Raw genomic sequence first — 20,521 nt, forward strand, 5'->3', positions numbered from 1 at the left:
ATTTCTCTTGGGTAGATTCCTGGGAGTAGGCTTGCTGGTTTGTATGATAAATTTAATTTTTAAAGAAACTGCCAAACTGTTTTACAAAGTGGCTGTACCATTTTTTATCCTTCCCAGCAGTATATAAGTGTTCTAGTTTCTCCAAGTGACTGGTGATGTACATCCTTTCATGTGCTTATTATTTATTTGTGTGTCTTTCTTGGTAAAATGACTATTTATGTATTTTACTCATTTTTACTTTGTTTAATGTTCTGTTTATTTATTTTGAGAGACAGAGAGAGGGAGAGAGAGATCCCAAGCAGGCTCCATGTTGTCAGTACAGAGCTCAATACGGGGCTCGATCTCAAGAACCATGAGATCATGACCTGAGCTGAGATCACGAATTGGATGCTTGGGGCGGTTAAGCGTCCGTCATCGGCTTAGGTCATAATCTCACAGTCTGTGAGTTCAAGCCCCGCGTCGGGCTCTGTGCTGACAGCTCGGAGTCTGGAGCCTGCTTCGGATTCTGTGTCTCCCTCTCTCTCTGTGCCCCTCCCCCACTCCCACTCTCTCTTTCTCCCTCTCTCTCAAAAATAAATGAACATTAAAAAAATTTAAAAACAGAGTTGGACACTGAACTGACTGAGCCACCCATGTGCCTCTATCTTTCATTCAGTTTTTAAATTGACTTGTTTTTATTGACTTGTAAGAGTTCTTTATGTATTCTGGATAGAAAGAACTAAAAAAATAAATATTTAATTTTTGAACTCTTCTTATGGATTTTGTTAACAAAGGATTTGGGGAGATACTTGGGTTTAGCTTAGGTATGATGACAGTAGAAATTTTCAAGAATGGCTAAACTCATACCTTGGAATGCAAATTATATATAGTTTACCTATAATAGCAGGTATAAATATATACAAAAAAACCCCAATTCTAACAGATATACAGTAAGGTTCTGTTCTCAACTTCTGATTCTTTATCACAAGGAAGTTAATGAAATCCTTTCATCTGGTATGGCTAAGAAAAGAGTTGTTGTGGTCCAGTTGCAAGACTTCCTTCTTCATTGCATATTAGCTGAAAATAAGAGGCCAGCCCAGTTGCCTGAAAAGTGGATATTCTTGTTTGGGCATTTCGTGCCATTTGGGGCACATAGTTATACCTTCTATTTGGGAATGACTTCTATATGAGTAGGAGGAATCACCAGGCTTCATTAGTAAAATGGACCCACTCCATTTTCTCAGAGTCTATGGTGAGAACACCATTTGTACACCTTCACACTTTTCAAATTTATTGTGACTTTAAAAAAAATTTTTAATGTTTATTATTTTTGAGAGAGGGAGAGACAGAGTGCAAGCAGGGGAGGGGCAGAGAGAGAGGGAGACACAGTATCCGAAGCAGGCTGCAGGCTCTGAGCTGTCAGCACAGAGCCCGACGCGGGGCTTGAACTCACGAATGGTGAGACCGTGACCTGAGCCGAACGAAGTCAGACACCCAACCAACGGAGCCCTCCGGGTGCCCCTATTGTGACTTATTTGGTGGCCCAGTCTATAGTCTATCCTGTGGAATGTTTCATGTGTACTTTTCTTTTCATATGTACTTTAAAAGAATACTTACCAGGAAACTCTTATGAAGTTGATTCAGACTGTAAAGTAGCCTGTGAAATGTACTTTGAATGTTTATGATACCCTTGTGTAAATGAGGCTTCTTTCTATTCTCCTAAGGTAAATTTAACAAGGAGATGCATATTTATGATGCAGATTATTACGAAAGCAAATATTATACTTGCAGAAATCCTTAAAAATGTAGCTGTCAAAATAATTTATTTTTTCCTCTCCCTGGTTTTAATAAACAGTTGAAGGTATGAAAATATTATTTCTTCCTCAAAGTGTTCTTCAATATTTGTGTACACAACAGAGGCTTAGTAAGGCCATTCCCATGCCTGAACTAAGCTATTTGACATTTATTTAATTAAAAAATTATTCATTTACTGCACATGGGAAGTAAATGTGGCAGACTATACTGGCAGACAAGGACATAATTATCCAGGATATCAATTTTTATTCTCTGCAGTATGAAGTTGATAATAAGTAAAAGTAGGAAGCACAAAGAGGCAAAGCATAGCATTATGTAATGTTTTGAGGCTTTGTCATGCAGTGTTAAAAAGAAATTTCAGGTTTTCACATGACAAAATTTTGCAAAATATATTTACTTTTGTTCCTTTGAACTTGGAATTGATCATTTTGAGATTTGAACTTGGAATTGATCATTTTCAGATAAAGTCTTGAGATGAGGTGGACATTTTCCAGAGTAATTACAAAAAATAAAATCCATGTTAGGACAACAGAATTCCTTCATTTTGCATAAAGTAAGGAAGACCTCTTTATAAGACTTTGAATTTTTGCCTTTTAATGTTTTAGAAGCTAGATAGTTTAGACTGCTTTATTATTCAATTTATCACTTCTTTAGAAATAATATTGAAGGTCAGGGAAGAATTACTAAAATTGTTTTCTCCATGTATTTTCAGAGTTTTGCTGGGGTGCCTGGGTAGCTCAGTCTGTTAAGCATTAGACTTTGACTCATGTCATGATCTTGTGGTCCATGAGTTCCAGCCCTGCATCAGGCTCTCTGCTGTCAGCACAGAGCCCACTTCAGATCCTCTGTCTCCCTCTCTCTCTGCCCTTCCCATGCTCTCTCTCTCTCTCTCTCTCTTTCTCTCTCTCAAAATAAATAAACATTTTGGGGTGCCTGGGTGGCTCAGTCATCCAGCTGATGTTTCAGTGTCCAACTTCAGCTCCAGTCATGATCTCATGGTTTGTGAGTTTGAGCCCCACTTGGGGCCCTACACTGACAGTGCAGAACCTGCTTCGGATCCTCTGTCTCTGTCTCTCTCTGCCCCTTTCCAATATGCACGCGCGCTCTCTCTCTCTCCCAAAAATAAACATTGGAGAGAGAGAGAGACAGACACAGAGCACCAGCAGGGGATGGGTAGAGACAGAGGGAGACACAGAATCCGAAGCAGGCTCCAGGCTCCGAGCTGTCACCACAGAGCCCGACGCGGGCTCGAACTCACGAGCTGTGAGATCGTGACCTGGGCCAAAGTCGGACGCCCAACCGACTGAGCCACCCAGGCGCCCCCATAATAAAATCTTTTTTTTTTTTTTTAAAAAAAGCAAAAATATGGGGCTTCTTGAGAACCATGCCCATGCTCTGTCTCTGTTTCTCAATAATAAATAAACGTTAAAAAAATTTAAAAACAAACTCCTTGTTAAAAAAATTATTTTTAATCTTTATTTACTTTTGAGAGAGAGACAGTGTGTGAGCAGAGGAGGAGCAGAGGGAGAGGGAGACACAGAATCCGAAGCAGGCTCCAGGCTCTGAGCTGGCAGCACAGAGCCCGATGCGGGGCTCACACTCATGAACCGTGAGATCATGACCTGAGCCCAAGTCGGATGCTTAACCGACTGAGCCACCCAGGTGCCCCAGCAAAAGTCCTTGTTTAAAATAAATGTTTATTGGGGTGCCTGGGTGGCTCAGTTGGTTGAGTGTTCAACTTCAGCTCAGGTCATGATCTTGCAGTTTGTTGGTTCAAGCCCTGTGTCCGGCTCTGTGCTGATAGCTTAGAGCCTGGACCCTGCTTTCGGATCCTGTCTCTGTCTCTCTTTCTCTCTCTCCCCCTTCCCCGCTCATGCTCTCTCTCTCAGAAATAAATAAACCTTTAAATTTTTTTTAAAATAAATATAAAGATTTTATTTTTAAGCAATCCGTACACCCAACATGGGGCTCAAACATACAACCCCAAGATCAAGAGTCACATCGTCTACTGACTGCGCCCTAAGAGTTTTGCTTTTGGAGTTACCTACCACACTGCGTCTGCCCTTGTTACATCAGCTGGCTTACCATCAAGTTTAGGCTAGCTGCTGCTGCTGCCACTTCAAATGAAATAATCCCTTCTGTTTCTTGATGTTTTCACTCTGACTGCGTCCTTCTCCTTCTTTGGAGATATATTCCTATTGTCCGTGTGCTTTGTCTGGTCTTTATATTCAAAAGGATTTGGACTGTCACTTCTATTGACTTTGCTTGACTTTTGCCTCGTGTGTTGCAAACTTCCAAGAATTATGGTTGACTTAATGACTCAAATTAGCAATTAAATGCAACAAGGATACTTCTTGGGACAGTGTAAAATTAAGAACACATTTGCCAGTGCACCTGACAGCTACAAGAATAGGCATATATTGTGGAAATAATAGTTTCTCAATTTATTGTTTTCTCTCCAAGAATGCATTGCTGTAGTTCTGGGCTGTCTGTTTTATTCTGTGCAAACGTACTACATGTGGTTACTATTTCTCAGGTTGATCACCTTCTTGAGATTGAAGAACTTTCTGTTTGAGGATTTTCTATGGGATGTTGGTCTAAAGTTCAGCTTCTTCCAGACTGTATCTGGACTGTGTGCTTGAACCACTCCATGCCTCAGGTGGTATTTGTAATCCTGATTCATCCCTTGCCAGCAGTATATTGATACCAGAGAATGTCTCCCGATAATCATCAGTGTTCCGTTTGCTCAGACATACTTGGTTTTTTCAGGAAAGAGAGTCGGTTGGTACCTGACTAGCTAATGGTGATGTGTTCTTTTCCCTCTGTGTGTCAGTTCCCTAAGGGCTTTGTGACAATCACACTTGAATGATATTTAAAAAAGACTAATTGTCTTGGAGAAAACGTTTCTGCCTTGAAAGCATCTTATGAGGTTCTTGAAACCTGATTATAAATGAACGCATGAAAGAGATAATTTTATAAAGCAGTTGGATTTTCTCTAAACCAAGTTAGGGATAGATGGTTTGTTCATTGCTTCAGGTATGGTGAGCTGAGTTTTAAGGGCTTTCTATTAAACTCAAATTCCTGGTTATCGGAAGGTAAGGTTATCTTGAAGGTAAGGATTGATTGATCTTCATTTACTACTGATTATTCTTTTATTGAAAAGTTTACAAGGTTCTCTATTTACAGAAGAGTAGAATTAATTTGGAGATTTTCTTTTGAGTCTGATACTCTTAAATTCAACTGAAATACTTTCTCAAAGGATTTAATTTTAAAAACAACACAACAACAGTTACATCTTTGCTTTGAGCCTCTTAAGCAAATTCAAGCCATTTAATGATTTTATTTCTTTGTATTAATTGTGGATTTGGTACAAAGCTGAACAAGAGCCAAAGGCCCAACAGAAGATGGAGACCGAGAGCTAAGATGTGTGATATAGAGATAAAAAGGACATAGATAGCTGAAGGGGTTTTAGTAGGATTGTTAAAAGATAAACTGAGGCATATTAACAATTTTAAGACTTTGAGCAAACATCAGTTGGAATTGGGAAGCACCAAACTGAAAGTGGTTAGGAGCCCTTCGCCAACAGGAGCTTGCGGGGCGGGGTGGGGGGGGGCGGGGGTACTTCTGTAGAGCAAAGGAGGAAGCAACTTAGCAAAGTAAGGAAATTATTGAATGGCTGTACCTCAAAGCCCAGTGGCTGTTTGTGCTTGGTTATCCTTAGTGTTTTGGTTTTATAGGCCTAGATTTTGGTTTCCTTCCGTAGCCTGCCACATTATGACAGCCACCTCAGTCTAATGACCTCCTTGTTTCATTAATTTAACAATTTCTCCTTTTGGTCATCCTCTCAGAATGACAGATTGAACATGTCTTGGTATTGGTGGTACTCTTTTTTTTTTTTTCGTTTTTAACATCTTTTTGAAGTAAACTCTACGCCCAACACGGGGCTCAAATCCACAAGCCCAAGAACAAGAGCCACATGCTCCACCAACTAGCCAGCCACGTGGTTCTCGGTATTAATGCTACTTTTTTTATATACAGTTTATTTATTTATCTTGAGAGAGGGGGTCAGGGGCAGAGAGAGAAAGAGAATCCCAAGCAGGCCCTGCGTTATCAGTGTGGAGCCCAACATGGGGCTCAAACTCACGAACTATGAGATCATGACCTGAGCCAAAATCAAGAGCCTGACAATTACCTGACTGAGCCACCCAGGCGCCCCAGTATTAGTACTATTCTTAACCACCATCAGAGTTAAGTTGTTCTTGTCTCACTGTGAAACTCCTAGGTTATGATGTCAGATCCATGAAAGAAATGTTTTTGCTGTTCATCTCATTAATCATCTTGTTTCTGGTTCTCTAAGCCCAGTGAAACCATCTGATGTACTGCTGATGGCTGTGAACATGCATTTAAGACCTTAGAGAGAAAATAGCATACTAGAGGACTAAAATGATGACTTATTATAAGGATAATACCAAGAGATTGAAGTATACTCCTTACTAGGGCCCCCATGAGCCAAATCAATTGGTATCAGATAAATCAAAGAAGGGACATCAACCTGCTTTAGCCAAGTGCCTGATGTGTTAATTTATCATATTTGCTGCAACACCAGACGTGTTGATCCAGGTATTGTGGGAGGTATTTGCTGTGGCACAAGCTCCTCCTTTTTCAGCCAAGAAGTAACCTAAAGCAGTTCTATTATCTGAAACCATCTTAGCAAGAAAGTCCATCTGCTTCTGGGTAGGAACCTCCCTAGTCAACTTTAATTTTAGGTCTGCAGCTGGTATGTGGTTCCAGGAGTCTGGGGGAGCCCTTTTTAATGGGGAGATGTGGACCCAGGGTTCCAGTCCCTGAAGTTTGGCTGTGGTGTCGGCAGTGAGAAGGACTGGAATGGTTTCTTCCAGGGAGGTTCCAGGGCAGTCTTTGTGCTTAGTGATTCCAAGTCAGAAGGGTGGGAGAAAATGGGAAATGTCAGTCTGGAGAGTTGTAGCCAGACGTTTGAGGAAACTAGGAGAGTTCAGGGCCCGGTTCAGGTTACAGACAGACCCAGTGGTTTCCTTGCACCCTTATTATTCCTAAGTAGTTGTAATTACTAATTATGTTGATTAGAATTCTTACCCCTTAGGATCCTTTATTCCTTGTGAAAACTAAGAAGTCAGCGATGTGACTGTCTGTTACACTAGCATTCTATGGATTCGGGAAATTTATAAATACATGTCACAATTTCTGGAAGTACCTTCTTTCTCATAGTAAAATTTTCAGTGTGGCACAAAAGATATTTACTAATAGATCCCAATATATTTAGTTCCTCTGTAAAAGAAAGACAAAAGTGGATAAACCCATGTTCAGTATTTGCTGTTTTAGTATTTTATCATATTTGGAATGACTAAGATAGTCAGTGAATAACCCTCATTTAGCTTATCTCAGTATAACCTTCAGGTTTCGAGTTACTAAAAAGATTTTGAAAACTATCTTTTTTGACCCCTCAAAATGTATTAATCATTGATAATCATAATATTAACAAAATCCACAGTGTTTTTTTTTAAGTTTATTTTTTTATTTTTGAAAGAGAAAGAGAGAGAGCACAGATGGGGTATGGGCAGACAGAAAGAGAGGGAGAAAGAATTCCAAGCAGGCTCCACTCGGTCAGTGTAGAGCCCGACGTGGGGCTCGAACCCACACACTGTGAGATCATGACCTGAGCTGAGATCCAGAACTGTACGCTCAACCGACTAAGCCACCCAGGTGCCTCAAATCTATAGTGTTTTTTATGTTCCAAGCACTTTATATTTAATTTTCATATTGAGTCTATGAAATATGTACTATTAGGGGTGCCTGTCTGGCTCAGTGGGTAGAGCATGTGACTCTTGGTCTCAGGGTCATGAGTTTGAGCCCCACGTTGGGTGTAAATAAATAAAAAAGAAATGTGTACCAATATATGTACACACAAATACATACGTGTATACACACACACACACACACACACACACACATAACCCACAGGGAAACATACATATATAATTGCCAAGAATGCATATATGGTAAAACCTTAGCTTTCAAGCATAATTTGTTTTGGAAACATGCTTGTAATCCAAAACACTTGCATATCAAAGTGAATTTCAAGAACCATTGGCCCAGTTGTGATCATGTGACATTCAGTGTCACATACTACTCGTATTGCAAGATATCGCTCATTTATTAAATTAAAATTTATTAGAAATGTTTTCTTGTCTTGCAGAACACTCACAGAACAAGTTACAATCCAAGGCTTTACTGTATTATTGATAATTATATACATAATTTTACATTTGTTTCATATCTTAAAAATAATTTTTTCCACCACTAAAGTAATAGAACAGATGAGTTTTGGCAAATAAAAATATATACATAAAACACGTAACAAAATTGTACCACAATTCATACTATAAAAATGGCTTGAGTTCTTCATTTCATTGTTTTCTTAATATACTATATAGATTTGTTTGTATTATCTTTTTATTTTTATTTATATTTATTTATTTTTATTTTTATTTTTATTTTTTAAGTGTTTATTTTTGAGAGAGAGAGATTGAGAGAGAGGGAGAGAGGGAGAGAGAGAGAATGAGTGGGGGGGGGGCAGGGAAAAAGGGAGACACAGAATCCGAAGCAGGCTCCAGGCCCTGAGCTGACAGCACAGAGCCCAATGCAGGGCTCGAACTCATGAGCCGCGAGATCATGACCTGAGCCAGAGTCAGCCGCCAAACTGACTGAGCCACCCAGGCACCCCATCTTTCTATTTTTATTTTTAATTGTACTCTTGGCAGGTAATATTAGTTTCAGGAGTACAACAGTGATTCAACAATAGTAACATTATGAAGTGCTCACCACAAGTGTAGTTACAATCTGTTGCCATACAAAATTATCACAATATTACTGGCTATATTTCCTATGCCATACTTTTCATCCCTGTGTCTTACTTTATAATTGGAAGTTTATACCTTTTAATCTCCTTCACCTGTTTTGCATATCCTCCCACCCCTTGGATTTGGGAAGCTGTTTTTTGGTAGATATATCATTAGGCATAATTATTATTGAAAAGTGCATTTATAAACCTTTATCTTCCTTACATATATTTAATTTACTTATTCTTAATTATGTTTAAATTACTTATGAAAATTTTATAAGGCATTAAACAGCTAAACATCATTCTTGCTGACATTCTGTAACAGAACTAATATGAGCTTATTCACTTTTAGTAAACCTAGGTAGAACAAAAGTATTATATTTAATGCTGATGACTCTAAAGGCGTGCTTATTTTAATTAAACTAACACACTTAAACTAGTTTCTATTTACCAAAGATTATCCTAGATCACTTTGTACTTGAAAACCATTTGAGTTAGTTCCTAGATTTCTGAGAGTATAATGATTTATGTAAATACCTTTTTGACTTTAAGCCTATTAAATAAAGCCCTTTACAAATTAATTTTGGCAATATTGTCTGGAGGTAGAAAAATATCGTATATCTGTAACACACATACATAGACATACACAGAAATCTTATAGCTTTCATTTTTAAAAATTTTAGCCATGAGACCAACAGACACATACAAAGATGCTCAACCTCACCAATCATTAGAGAAATTTGCAAATCAAAACCATAATGAGATATCACCTAACACCAGTCAGAATGGCTAGTCCCAAAAAGACAAGAAATAACAAACACTGGCAAGGATGTGGAGAAAAGGGAACCCTCATCCTCTGTTGGTGGGAATGTAAATTGGCACAGCTACTCTGGAAAACAGTATGGAGTTTCCATAAAAAACTAAAAATAAGACCTACCATATGGTCCAATAATTTCACTTCTGGGTATTTACCCAACGAAAATGAAAACACTAATTTGAAGAGATACACACACCTCTATGTTTATTGCAGCATTATTTATAATAGCCAAGATATGGAAGCAACCCAAGTATCCATTAAAACATGAATAGGGCGCCTGGCTGGCTCAGTCCATAGAGCATGTGACTCTTGATCTTGGGGTTGTAAGTTTGAGCCCCACATTGGGTGTAGATATTACTTTTAAAAATCTTTAAAAAAATGAATAAAGAAGATATGGTGTATATACACAATGGAATATTACTCAGCCACAAAAAAGAGTAAAATACTGCCATTTATGGGGCACCTGGTTGGCTCAGTCGGTTGGGTGTCTGACTTCAGGCCAGGTCATGATCCCATGCTTTGTGGGTTCAAGCCCCACATCAGACTCTGTGCTGACAACTCGGAGCCTGGAGCCTGCTTTGGATTCTGTGTGTCCCTCTCTCTCTGCCCCTCCCCTGCTTGCACTCTGTCTCTCTGTCTCCCAAAAATAAGTAAACACTAAAAAAAAAAATACTATCATTTGTGACAATATGGATGGACCTAGAGGGTATTGTGCTAAGGGAAATGTAAGAGAAAGACAAATACCATATGAAATCACTTATATGTGGAATCTAAAAAACAAAACAAAGAAACAATAACAAAACAAAAATAGAAACAGATTCACAAATATAGAGAACAAACTGGTGGTTGGCAGGAGGCAGGGAAGGAAATAGATGAAATAGGTACAGGAGATTAGGGGCTTCCAAGTTATAAAGCTTCCAGTTACAAAATAAATTAGTCATGAGGATAGAAAGTATGGGTACAGAATTTAGTCAATGTAGTAACTTTGTATACTGACGGATGGTAACTGCACTTATTGTGGTGAGCATTTCATAATGTTCATAATTGTCATATCACTGTGTTGTATACCTGAAATATTAATATCAGCTATACTTAAATTAAAAATACATGGGATACCTGGGTGGCTCAGTTGGTTGAGCATCTGACTTCAGCTCAGGTCATGATCTCACAGCTTGTGAATTAGAGTCCTGCGTTGGGCTCTGTGCTGACAGCCAGAGCTTGGAACCTGCTTCAGATTCTGTGTCTCCCTCTCTCTCTGCCTCTCCCTCACTTACACTGTGTCTCTTTCTCTCTTGAAAATAAATAAACATTAAAAATTTGTTTTTAAATACAGATAAATTTTGGGGCACCTGGCTGGCTCAATTGGCAGAGTGTGTGACTCTTGATCTCGGGGTTGTAAGTTCAAGCTCCATGTTGGGTGTAGAAATTATGTAAAAAAAAAAAATCTTTAAAAAAATACAGAAAAATTTGAAACAATAAAAGTAATAAAAGATGAAAAGAGGTGCTATAAAAATGTAAGATAACATTTCAGCAATTAGGTATGATAACGCAGAACTTTATAAAAGAATGGTTGTATATAAATTGTGTTTCTGGCAGATAGAATAAGTTTGCTTGCTCAGGTGGCTAAAGCTTTTACTAATATTTGTGAAAAAGACTTTAAGATTTTTCATTTACCTAATTTTCAAATAGCTTCTTTTTTTTTTTTCAAATTTTTATTTAAATTCTAGTTAGTTAACCTACAGTGCATTATTGGTTTCAGGATTAGAATTTAGTGATTCATCACTTACAGACAACGCCCAATGCTCATCATAACAAGTGTCCTCCTTAATACCCATTACCCATCTAGCCTATCCCCCACCCACCTCCCTCCATCAACCCTCAGTTTGTTCTCTATCTGTATTATTATTATTGTTATTAATGTTTATTTTTGAGAGACAGAGTCCGAGTGGGAGAGGGGCAGAGACAGAGGGAGACAGAGAATCCGAAGCAGGCTCCAGGCTCTGAGCTGTCAGCACAGAGCCCAACAGAGGGCTTGAACCCACGAACCACGAGATCATGACCTGAGCTGAAGTGGGACACTTAACCGACTGAGCCACCCAGGCGCCCCTGTTCTCTATCGTTAAGAGTCTCTTATGATTTGTTTCCCTCTCTCTCCCACCTCCCGTGTTCATCTGTTTCTTAAATTCCGCATATGAGTGAAATCACATGGTATTTGTCTTTCTCTGACTTATTTCACTTAACATAATACACTCTAGCTCCATCCATGTTGTTACAAATGGCAAGATTTCATTCTTTTTGATGGCTGAGTAATATTCAATTGTGTGTGTGTGCGTGCGCACGCGCGCACCACATCTTTTTTTTTAATGTTTATTTATTTTGAGAGAGAGAGCACATGAGCTGGGGAGGGGGGCAGAGGGAGAGAAAGAGAAAATCCCAAGCAGGCTCCACATTCAGGGCAGAGCCCGACAGGGGGCTCCATGTCACAACTGTGAGATCACGACCCAAGTCAGTATCAAGAGTTGGATGCTTAACCAAGTGAGCCAACTAGGCTCACTGCTATTATACCACATCTTCTTTATCCATTCATCACTTGATAGACATCAAATAGCTTCTTTTTTTCTTTAATTAGAATTATCTTCCTGAAGTTTGCATTTTAAGGTGGCTCTGAGTTCCAGGGCACCTGGGTGGCTCAGTGGGTTGAGTGTCTGACTTAAGTTCAGGTCATGATCTCGCAGTTCATGGGTTTGAGCCCTGGGTTGGGTGGGCTGTGTGCTGACGGCTCAGAGCCTGGAGCCTGCTTCAGATTCTGTGTCTCCCTCTCTCTCTGCCTCTCCTCCACTCATGCTCTCTCTCGCTCTGTCTCTCAGTAAATAAATAAACGTTAAAAAAGATGGCTCTGAGTTCCTAGAGAAAACCAGGTGGAACATCTACATCTCAAAGGCACAGAGAAAGGATGTAAGTTTCTCCAAGAAAGGCTTTTGCTGTCTGAATCCAAATCTTTTACAGTATCTGCAAGCCTTTGAGATGGATAGAGGGGGATTGGTAGAGAGGATAGGTGGGCTTTGTATTGTTTCTAGAGCTGCATGTCTGTTCTTAGAAAGACTCATACTGTAAGATGAGTACATTTGTTTTTAATTCTTCAAAGAATAAGGTTGCAATCTGAATGTGTAGCCCCTGACCCAGCCATCAAAGTACGGGAGCCTCCATTTGCTTCTTTGTATCAGGGAGAAGATCTGCAACAAATCAAACGATTTGTATGTTCTAGATTTACAGCTGGGTTTCTTTACAACATTTTAGTAAATCCTTCCACAGTGCCTTTACAATGCTTTTCTTTCTTCTGGGTAAATAGTTTCGTTTTAGCTTAGGGGAGAAGGCCTAAAAAAAGTTCTTATCAGGCTCTGAATATCAGCTTCCAATTTGGCTAATTTATGACCACAGACTACTTAAAAAAATCCTTTTGAGTATCTTGTCAGGTTTCAGCTGGAGCAAACAGTAAATATTTCTGGCAGTATTGAACCACCCCATGGAGCTAAGAGGGGTTCTCAAAGAGGTGCAGATGGTACTAGTTACCCAAATCCAGAGCCACTGTGAAAAATACCCAATAGAAAGAAAGACCTGGACAGTCCCCCTGAGAGCCGCAATTGCTGGGGTATTGTAACGGTTGGTAGGACCCTAGCTGCAAATGGAATGCCATCCGCATTTCTGCCCAGCCTTATCTGGCCACAAATAGTGTAACACAGATTTGTGTTCAGCCATCTTTTGGGGGCCCCTAATCTGACAGTTGCCTAGCTAAGTTCTCAGGGTACAAAATGAGACAAACAAGAAGGCAATAGTTATCCTTGTTTGAGAAAGGATGGATAACCCATGTTTTTTTCTGCTGATCCAAATTTGGAAAGGAAGGGAAAATGTGAAATTTACCTTCTTATCTTGACCAGGCACCACAGACAGTCATCTGGGACGGCTGACTTTGGTAAGAATTCTTACCTTTTGCTGGCTTCTGCCAGTTTTCCCAGAATGCCTTCTTCATGGCTGCATTGCAAGTGAGGTGTCCCAGCTGGTCTTATCCTGGCCAGCAGAAATTATAGAGGAAGAAGAATAATTTTCCCTCTACTCTTTATAGTGAGTGTCTGGCTGAGACCCTTGTTATCAGGGCACCTTGTAAATTGATAAGATTATCTAAAATGGGTAAAAGTTTCCCACTGAAGCCAGTATAATTGAAGATTATCTTTGGTAAGGTTAACCTACTTGTTCAGTCTTAAAAGAAAGTTTTATTCACCTGAGGCCTCACGTGGGCACCGGTTCATTTAAGTCAGACTTAGTCTGACTCCAGACCCAGTCCAGTTTTTAAGTCCGACCCAGTCCATTTCCAGCAGTTTTGAACCCAGTCCGGAAGTAGAAATGTTGAAATAAAGTGGGAAAGCTCATAACGTGAAAGCTGTGGAACCTGGATCCAGGATCCGAGTAGGACTTGCTCACTGTCTCCACAGGCAGCAGGAAAGCAGCGTGCTCCAGGGGCTCATGTTTGCTTTCCGTGTTTGGTTTCTCATTGCTCCGGAACTGGTAAAAGATAAACTGAGGCATATTAAAACACTGTAGAGTTTATTTGAGCAAAAATCAATTCGAATCGCGCTGCACCAAACTAGAAGTGGTTAGAAGCACTCTTTTCACAGGAGCTCGGGGAGAGATTTTTTGTGAAGAAAAGATGGAAGCAAAGTACGGAAATTATTGATGGGCTGTCGCTGTAAGCCTAGGTGGCTGTTTGTGATGGGTTATCCTTAGCGTTTTGATTTTATAACTGTGAGGCATTTAGAGACTTAGATTTTGGTTTGCTTTTGTAGGCCACGGCATTAGAGCCTCCTCAGTTTAACAGCCTCCTTGTTTAATAAGATTTTATGTTTCAGTCTCACAAAATATTCATTTATTGGGTCAGTTTCCTGTGTCAGCTAATTATACTGTGTGGATTCTCTATGACTACAGCAGTGATGATGTCCTTTCCCAGGTAGTTGGGTTTTTTTTGCCTTGAGTTTTAGAATCACTATTACCTTGGGTTTGATAGTTCCTGTTATCCTATAATTTTTTTTTTTTAAGTCAACACAAAGGATGGGCTAAATGGGTGATGGGTACTAAGGAGGGCACTTGTTGTGATGAGCACTGGGTATCGTATGTAAGTGAGGAATCACTAAATTCTACTCCTGAAACCAATACTACACTATATGTTAACTAACTTGGATTTAAATAAAATTAAAAATAAATAAATGAATAATCAATACAAACATGAAAATAAGAAATAAAAATGGTCTTTTAGCCTTATTTTTAGGCCTGGATCAATAGATATGCACCAGGCCAGAATTTGTCTGTCATTAATTCATTTGCTTTTTTCAGTTTATCTTTTGCACAATAGTATGGGAAGACACACTTGAAATGTGGACATTCCTCCTTGGGATTTGCTATGGAGATAAAACTTGTAAGAACTAAAGCAAGTAGAAAGTGCTTAATACTCTAAGTACAAGAGTATATGAAGTGCCATGGATGTTCTAAGGAGGGAAAGAACGTTTCCACTAGGGTAGCAGTTAAGTAGATGGGGTGGAGGCAAGAGTTTTGAAGATGGTCTTAACGTTGGGTTGGCATTTCAGAATGACCTTACAGAGTAGGTAAGATCTTAAAAAGAGGTTTTGAGGTGGAAAAAGTATTACAGGGAGGAAATAGTATGAAGGAAAGCATTTTGGTCACCAGTGGGACTGATACGAAGACCAAGGGGTTACTTAGACTAATGTGAAAGTGCCAACAAAGAAAGTGCCAGAAACTAAGGTTACACATGAGTTATGTGGAGATCAGGGAAACTTTGGGTGCCAAACTCAAGATTTCTTGCACAGGTATAAACTTTTGAATTTCTACGTAGCAGTGGTATACGGGCCCTGAGAATGCACCTCATAGGCCTCCTGCACGGGGTGGGGGCGGGGGTGGGGACAGTTGTCCCAGGACCCCAGCCTCTGCCCTCTGGAATCCATTGTAGCTCTTGCCTCCCATGGGCTGCTCCCCAGCAATGACTGAGTGGGGACACTGAAGCATGCTGTTTCAGGAGACAAACTCTTTTGTTGGTTGACCTTGGAGTAAGAACTCCCAGACAGCTTTGCTGAAGCTTCCTTAGACAGTAAAGGTGGGTCTGTCAGCTCTCTTAACCTTGCCTGACCCCATCTGTTATTTCCCTTTGCGTGGCATTTCTATTAACAAAATGCTCATATATTTAATCTTGGCTTGATTCCTGCTCCTTAGATAAAGGACCAGGACTAAATCAAGGTGTTTAAGGGTAGCAACCTGGTTGGAGGTGTAGGACTTGGGAAATTGTCTTGAAGATGTGTTTGTATGGCAAGCACACTGCTTTTATTTAGATCACGTAGATATTTGAAGACCCTTTGATGGAACTGGTGGCAATTATAGAGGTCTGTTAGCACCCCCCTAGGTTACCCTGGGTGTTGGCAGTGGGAGTCACTTAATATTTTTGACTTATTGGGGCACCGTGGTGGGTCAATCAGTTGAGCAACCGACTCTTGGTTTCAGCTCAGGTCATGATCTCAACGGTTCGTGGGATTGAGCCCTGCATCAGGCTCTGTGCTTACAGTGCAGAGCCTGCTTGGAATTTGCTCTCTCCCCCTCTCTCTCTGCCCTTCCTCAACTCATGCTTTCTCTCTCTCTCTCTCTCTCTCTCTCTCTCTCTCTCTCTCTCTCAATGAATAAATAAACATTAAAAGAAACATTTTGACTTACAGGAATGGTGACACAGATTATTTCATAGTTCAGTCATTGACTATCTATTATTACATAATAACACTAATTCTTGCCTCTAGTTCAGCGCTTCTGACTTAGAAAAAAACTAACGTGTTAAGTGTTTGACAAAGACAGCTTAGAAATTATTTTCTCCATTATTTTTTCTCCTCGGTATCCTTTTAATACATTTTGTCAGGAATTATGGCATGGCTGTACAATTTCTTAATTTGTATGTTCTTTCTTTGTATAATTCATGAAAGAACTCTCGTGGCGGCCAAAAATTACTTTGACTCCATTTAGTATTAATAAAGACATGTGTTAAAGCATGCGCTCTGTTTGCCTGTTACTCAGCTTTGGGTTATGCTTGGTCTTGCATTGAAATAATTCTGTTAAGGACCTCACCGTTGGTTGCCTTGGATATCATGGTACTGTCACAACTTTAGGCTGTGACTTTGCTGCAGGTGCTAACAGGAGGAGACAATAGGCTGCCAAGCAGAGGCAGGGAGGGAAAACTGGATTCCCACACATCCCACGGCCTTGGCATGTTGCACACATTGCATGAGTCTGTGAAAATAACTTCTACTGGGAATATGTGCCATAAATAAACAAAGACTGCTCAGAAAGTTAACAAGAATGAAGGAATGAGGGAGGAAAAAGAGAGGAGTCTGGGAGAGGACTGACGGCCCTTGAAGGCCATTGCAGTGGCAGCGCTCAATGGGTGGTCAGACACAGCGGAAGGCCGAGGACGGAGGAAGCCATCTGTGGGACACTAGACCCCACAAGAATAAGCCAAGACCATGAACAAGGTAAGTAGAAGTGAGGGGAAAATGGCCATTGTTTTTGAGTCGTGTGCACAACTGGAGAATTGGGAGCTTTTGGTTCCTTTAGGGAGAGCTCGCACGCACTTCCTCCGAGTGACAGTGGCCAAAGCAGCCAGGCCTATTGTCTTTATATGCAAAGCCATCCTGTCATTCTTTTGTTGCTCTGGGAACTTTATAGAGAACTGGTGCCTCATTTATCCATGGAGACTTCCATTCATCTGCTAATCCCCTAAGAACAAAGCTGCATTCCAGAATTGAAGAGTTTAATGGACATTTTCCATTGACCTTCTCACTCTGATTTTGTTGGCATTCTTAAGTTCTGTTTATAGTAAAATGTGTTTCCTTGGGTAGTAAAATGGACTCTTTCCCTAGTAAATGTCTGTGCCTGTGTAGAAAAATGTGGAAGAAACTTTATTATTCATTGTTACATAAAGTTAATCATTATTTAAATTTAGTAGAGATAGGAAAAGTCAAAAGAACATCGTTTGTGACATTTTCAGGAGATGAGTTCTTGCGATGAGTAAAAGGGAGTGGATTATACTGTTCTTTAAAAATGTGTAACACATTTTGTATGAAGAAGATAATCAAAACCAGATATCATTTATCTCATAGGTGGATGGAAAGGAGACCAAGAAAAAAAAATAAGTGGCTTGGTGACCTAACTTTACCCAGAGAATGGAAAATAAAATGCAAGACTCCAAACCCTGCCCTTCTATTTCATCTTCACTTTGGAAAAATACAGGTGAGTATAGTCATTCTGAAAATTGATCTAGGGGCTGTGAAAACAAAGTCGCCAAGACAGCAGTGCAGATGTGAGTCAAAGAAGTTTTTGGTTTCCTTGCAAATATAATTAGAATGGTATTGTTTTCTTATTCATGAATGTGGAAATGTGCGACTTGATTATTTTTTATTTATTCATTTATTTATTTTTAGTTTTTTGAAATTCAAGTTAACATACAGTGTAGTGTTGGTTTCAGGAAGAGAATTGAGTGATTCATCACTTACGTACAACACCCAGTGCTCCTCCCAACAAGCGCCCTCCTTAATGCCCTTTACCTGTCTAGCCGAACCCCCTACCCACCTCTCCTCCAGCAGCCCTCAGTTTGTTCTCTGTATTTAAGAGTCTCTTATGGTTTGCCTCCCTCTCTGTTTTTATCTTATTTTTCCTTCCCTTCCCCTATGGTCATCTGCAGTGTTTCTTAAATTCCACATATGAGTGAAATCATAGGACATCTGTCTTTCGGTGACTGACTTATTTTGCTCGGGATAATACACTCGTTCCATCTGCTTTGTTGCAAGTGGCAAGATTTCATTCTTTTTGATCGCCGAGTAATATTCCATTGTGTGTGTGTGGGGGGGGGGATGGATATATGTATATACCACATCTTCTTTATCCATTCATCAGCGACTTGATTACAAAGCACATCTATGTGCTTTGTAGTTGTACAGGACATATGAAGATGTACTAACTCAGAACTCGGTCTGCATAGAAAAGGCGACTGTGACAACAGTAATGGTGACAGTCACAGCCTAGGGCGTACTCATTCTATGCTGAACATTGTACTAAGGTGTGCTCCATAGGTTTTCCAATCAATCCTTGTAATAAGATTATTTTCAGCATTTTATGAATATGGAAACTGAGGCATAGAGAGGTTAAGACACCGGCTGAACTTCATGTATCTGGTATGACGAGTCCAGGTTTGTTATCTCTCTCCAAGGAGAATTCTCTTAACCAGGGCAGATTGTATAACTGGTATACTGAGTGACAATTGGAAAACACCAGCTTCTTTCACACATTTGATTCTTCTGAAAGGATATCCAGATTGTAGAGGAAGCTGAATCAGAATGTGCTGATTCATACAAGGCTTTGGCATAGGAATGACTACTATGCGGCCTGGTCTTACGAGATCTTAGGTCCATCAACTACTTGCTTTTGGAAGAAGGACTTCACCAGGTAGGTTCAGTTTCTAGGCAAGTAGTTGGAGTAATGCAGGACTGCAAACATTGAATTTAGGCAACAGCAGGAGAAACAGGGTGAAAAGCGTAGTTCTCAGTTCATGGGTCCCAGAAATCCAGACAGCATCAAGTTTAGTAAAGTTTTGTAAAGTAATGGACTGAATGTTGTCGCATGGTTTTTTAAAAGTTTTAATTCCAATATACTTAACATACAGTGTTACATTAGTTCCAGGTGTGCAATATAGTGATTCGGCGATTCTGTGCATCGACCCGGTGTTCATCACAAGTGGACTCCTTAATCTGCATCGCCTGTTCCCCCATAGCACCTCCCCACCTTCTGCCCCTCTGGTGACCATCAGTGTGTTTTCTGTAGTTAAGAGGCTGTTTCTTGGTTTGTCTCTCTCTCTTTTTTTTCCTTTGTTCTGTTTCTTAAATTCCACATGAGTAAAATCAGATGTTATTTGTCTTTCTCTGACTTATTTTGCTTAGTGTAACACTCTTTAGTTCTATTCATGTCTCATGTCATTGTAGACAGCAAGATTTAATTCCTTTTTTATGGCTGAATAATATTCCCCCCCCCCCACATCTTTATCCATTCATCTATCGATGGACACTTAGCCCGCTTCCTCATGGTTTTTATTTTTACTGAAAAAATATGCTAGTGGTGTGTTTTTATAGTCTGGATATTTAATTTTAAAAGATTTCACAAATTTTGATGACTTTGTGCCACCATTTGCCAATTTCTCAGGTAGAAATATACTTTTGTGGTGCGATTGATGGTTAACAGTAATGGATGTTAATTAATTCATATGTAGGGAGTCTTCTTAATTTTGATGTCCTGTAGCTGATTTCTCCTCAGATCTGATTGCATGAGTATTTTTCAAATACTGCATATCACAACCTATTGTGGGTTATAATAGTAATAGTAACTAATACCAGTTTTTAATAAAATAGAAGGGAAAATGTTAGAGTACGTAATTAAGAGGTATTGTTTTGAGAAACTCTTATCTCGTGTATATACCTGTATCTCTATATTTGTAAATACTTACATGTCCATAGATACATATCTAAATACTGAATCAGGATGTGAAATGTGGCAGTCACACTTTTGAAAATATTGAATTAGATCATTATTTTTTACTCAGGACTTGTCATTGTTAAAGAGCTTATGCTAGGTGACAGAGAAAAGTAAACTATTTTCTCTTGTTTTTAAAAAAATTTTTTTTAACATTTATTTATCTTGAGAGAGAGAGAGAGACAGAGTGTGAGTGGGGGAGGGGCAGAGAGAGAGGGAGACACAGAATCTGAAACAGGCTCGAGCCAGTTTCAGCACAGAGCCCGACGCAGGGCTCGAACTCAAGAACCGTGAGATCCTGACCAGAGCCGAAGTTGGACACTTAACCTACTGAGCCACCCAGGTGCCCCTATTTTCTTTTGTTTTTTTAATGTTTATTTATTTTTGAGAGAGAGACAGAGTGGGGGAGGGGCAAG

At 39.7% G+C, this 20,521-nt stretch overlaps 1 protein-coding gene across 5 annotated transcripts in view; it reads left to right on the forward strand.

Annotated features, from left to right (window-relative positions):
* FRMPD4 (FERM and PDZ domain containing 4) overlaps nucleotides 1-20,521 on the forward strand; it is an 856,248-nt gene that overhangs the window by 35,245 nt on the left and 800,482 nt on the right. For all 5 annotated transcript variants that reach the window (XM_045472369.1, XM_045472370.1, XM_045472368.1 and 2 more), the window contains exon 4: nucleotides 17,687-17,816. In XM_045472369.1, the coding sequence (XP_045328325.1) occupies nucleotides 17,750-17,816 (67 nt within the window). In that variant the 5' untranslated portion in view covers nucleotides 17,687-17,749. The remainder of the gene's footprint in view (nucleotides 1-17,686; nucleotides 17,817-20,521) is intronic.

Source organism: Leopardus geoffroyi, chromosome X, assembly GCF_018350155.1.
Source record: "Leopardus geoffroyi isolate Oge1 chromosome X, O.geoffroyi_Oge1_pat1.0, whole genome shotgun sequence".
Taxonomy (NCBI): domain Eukaryota; kingdom Metazoa; phylum Chordata; class Mammalia; order Carnivora; family Felidae; genus Leopardus; species Leopardus geoffroyi.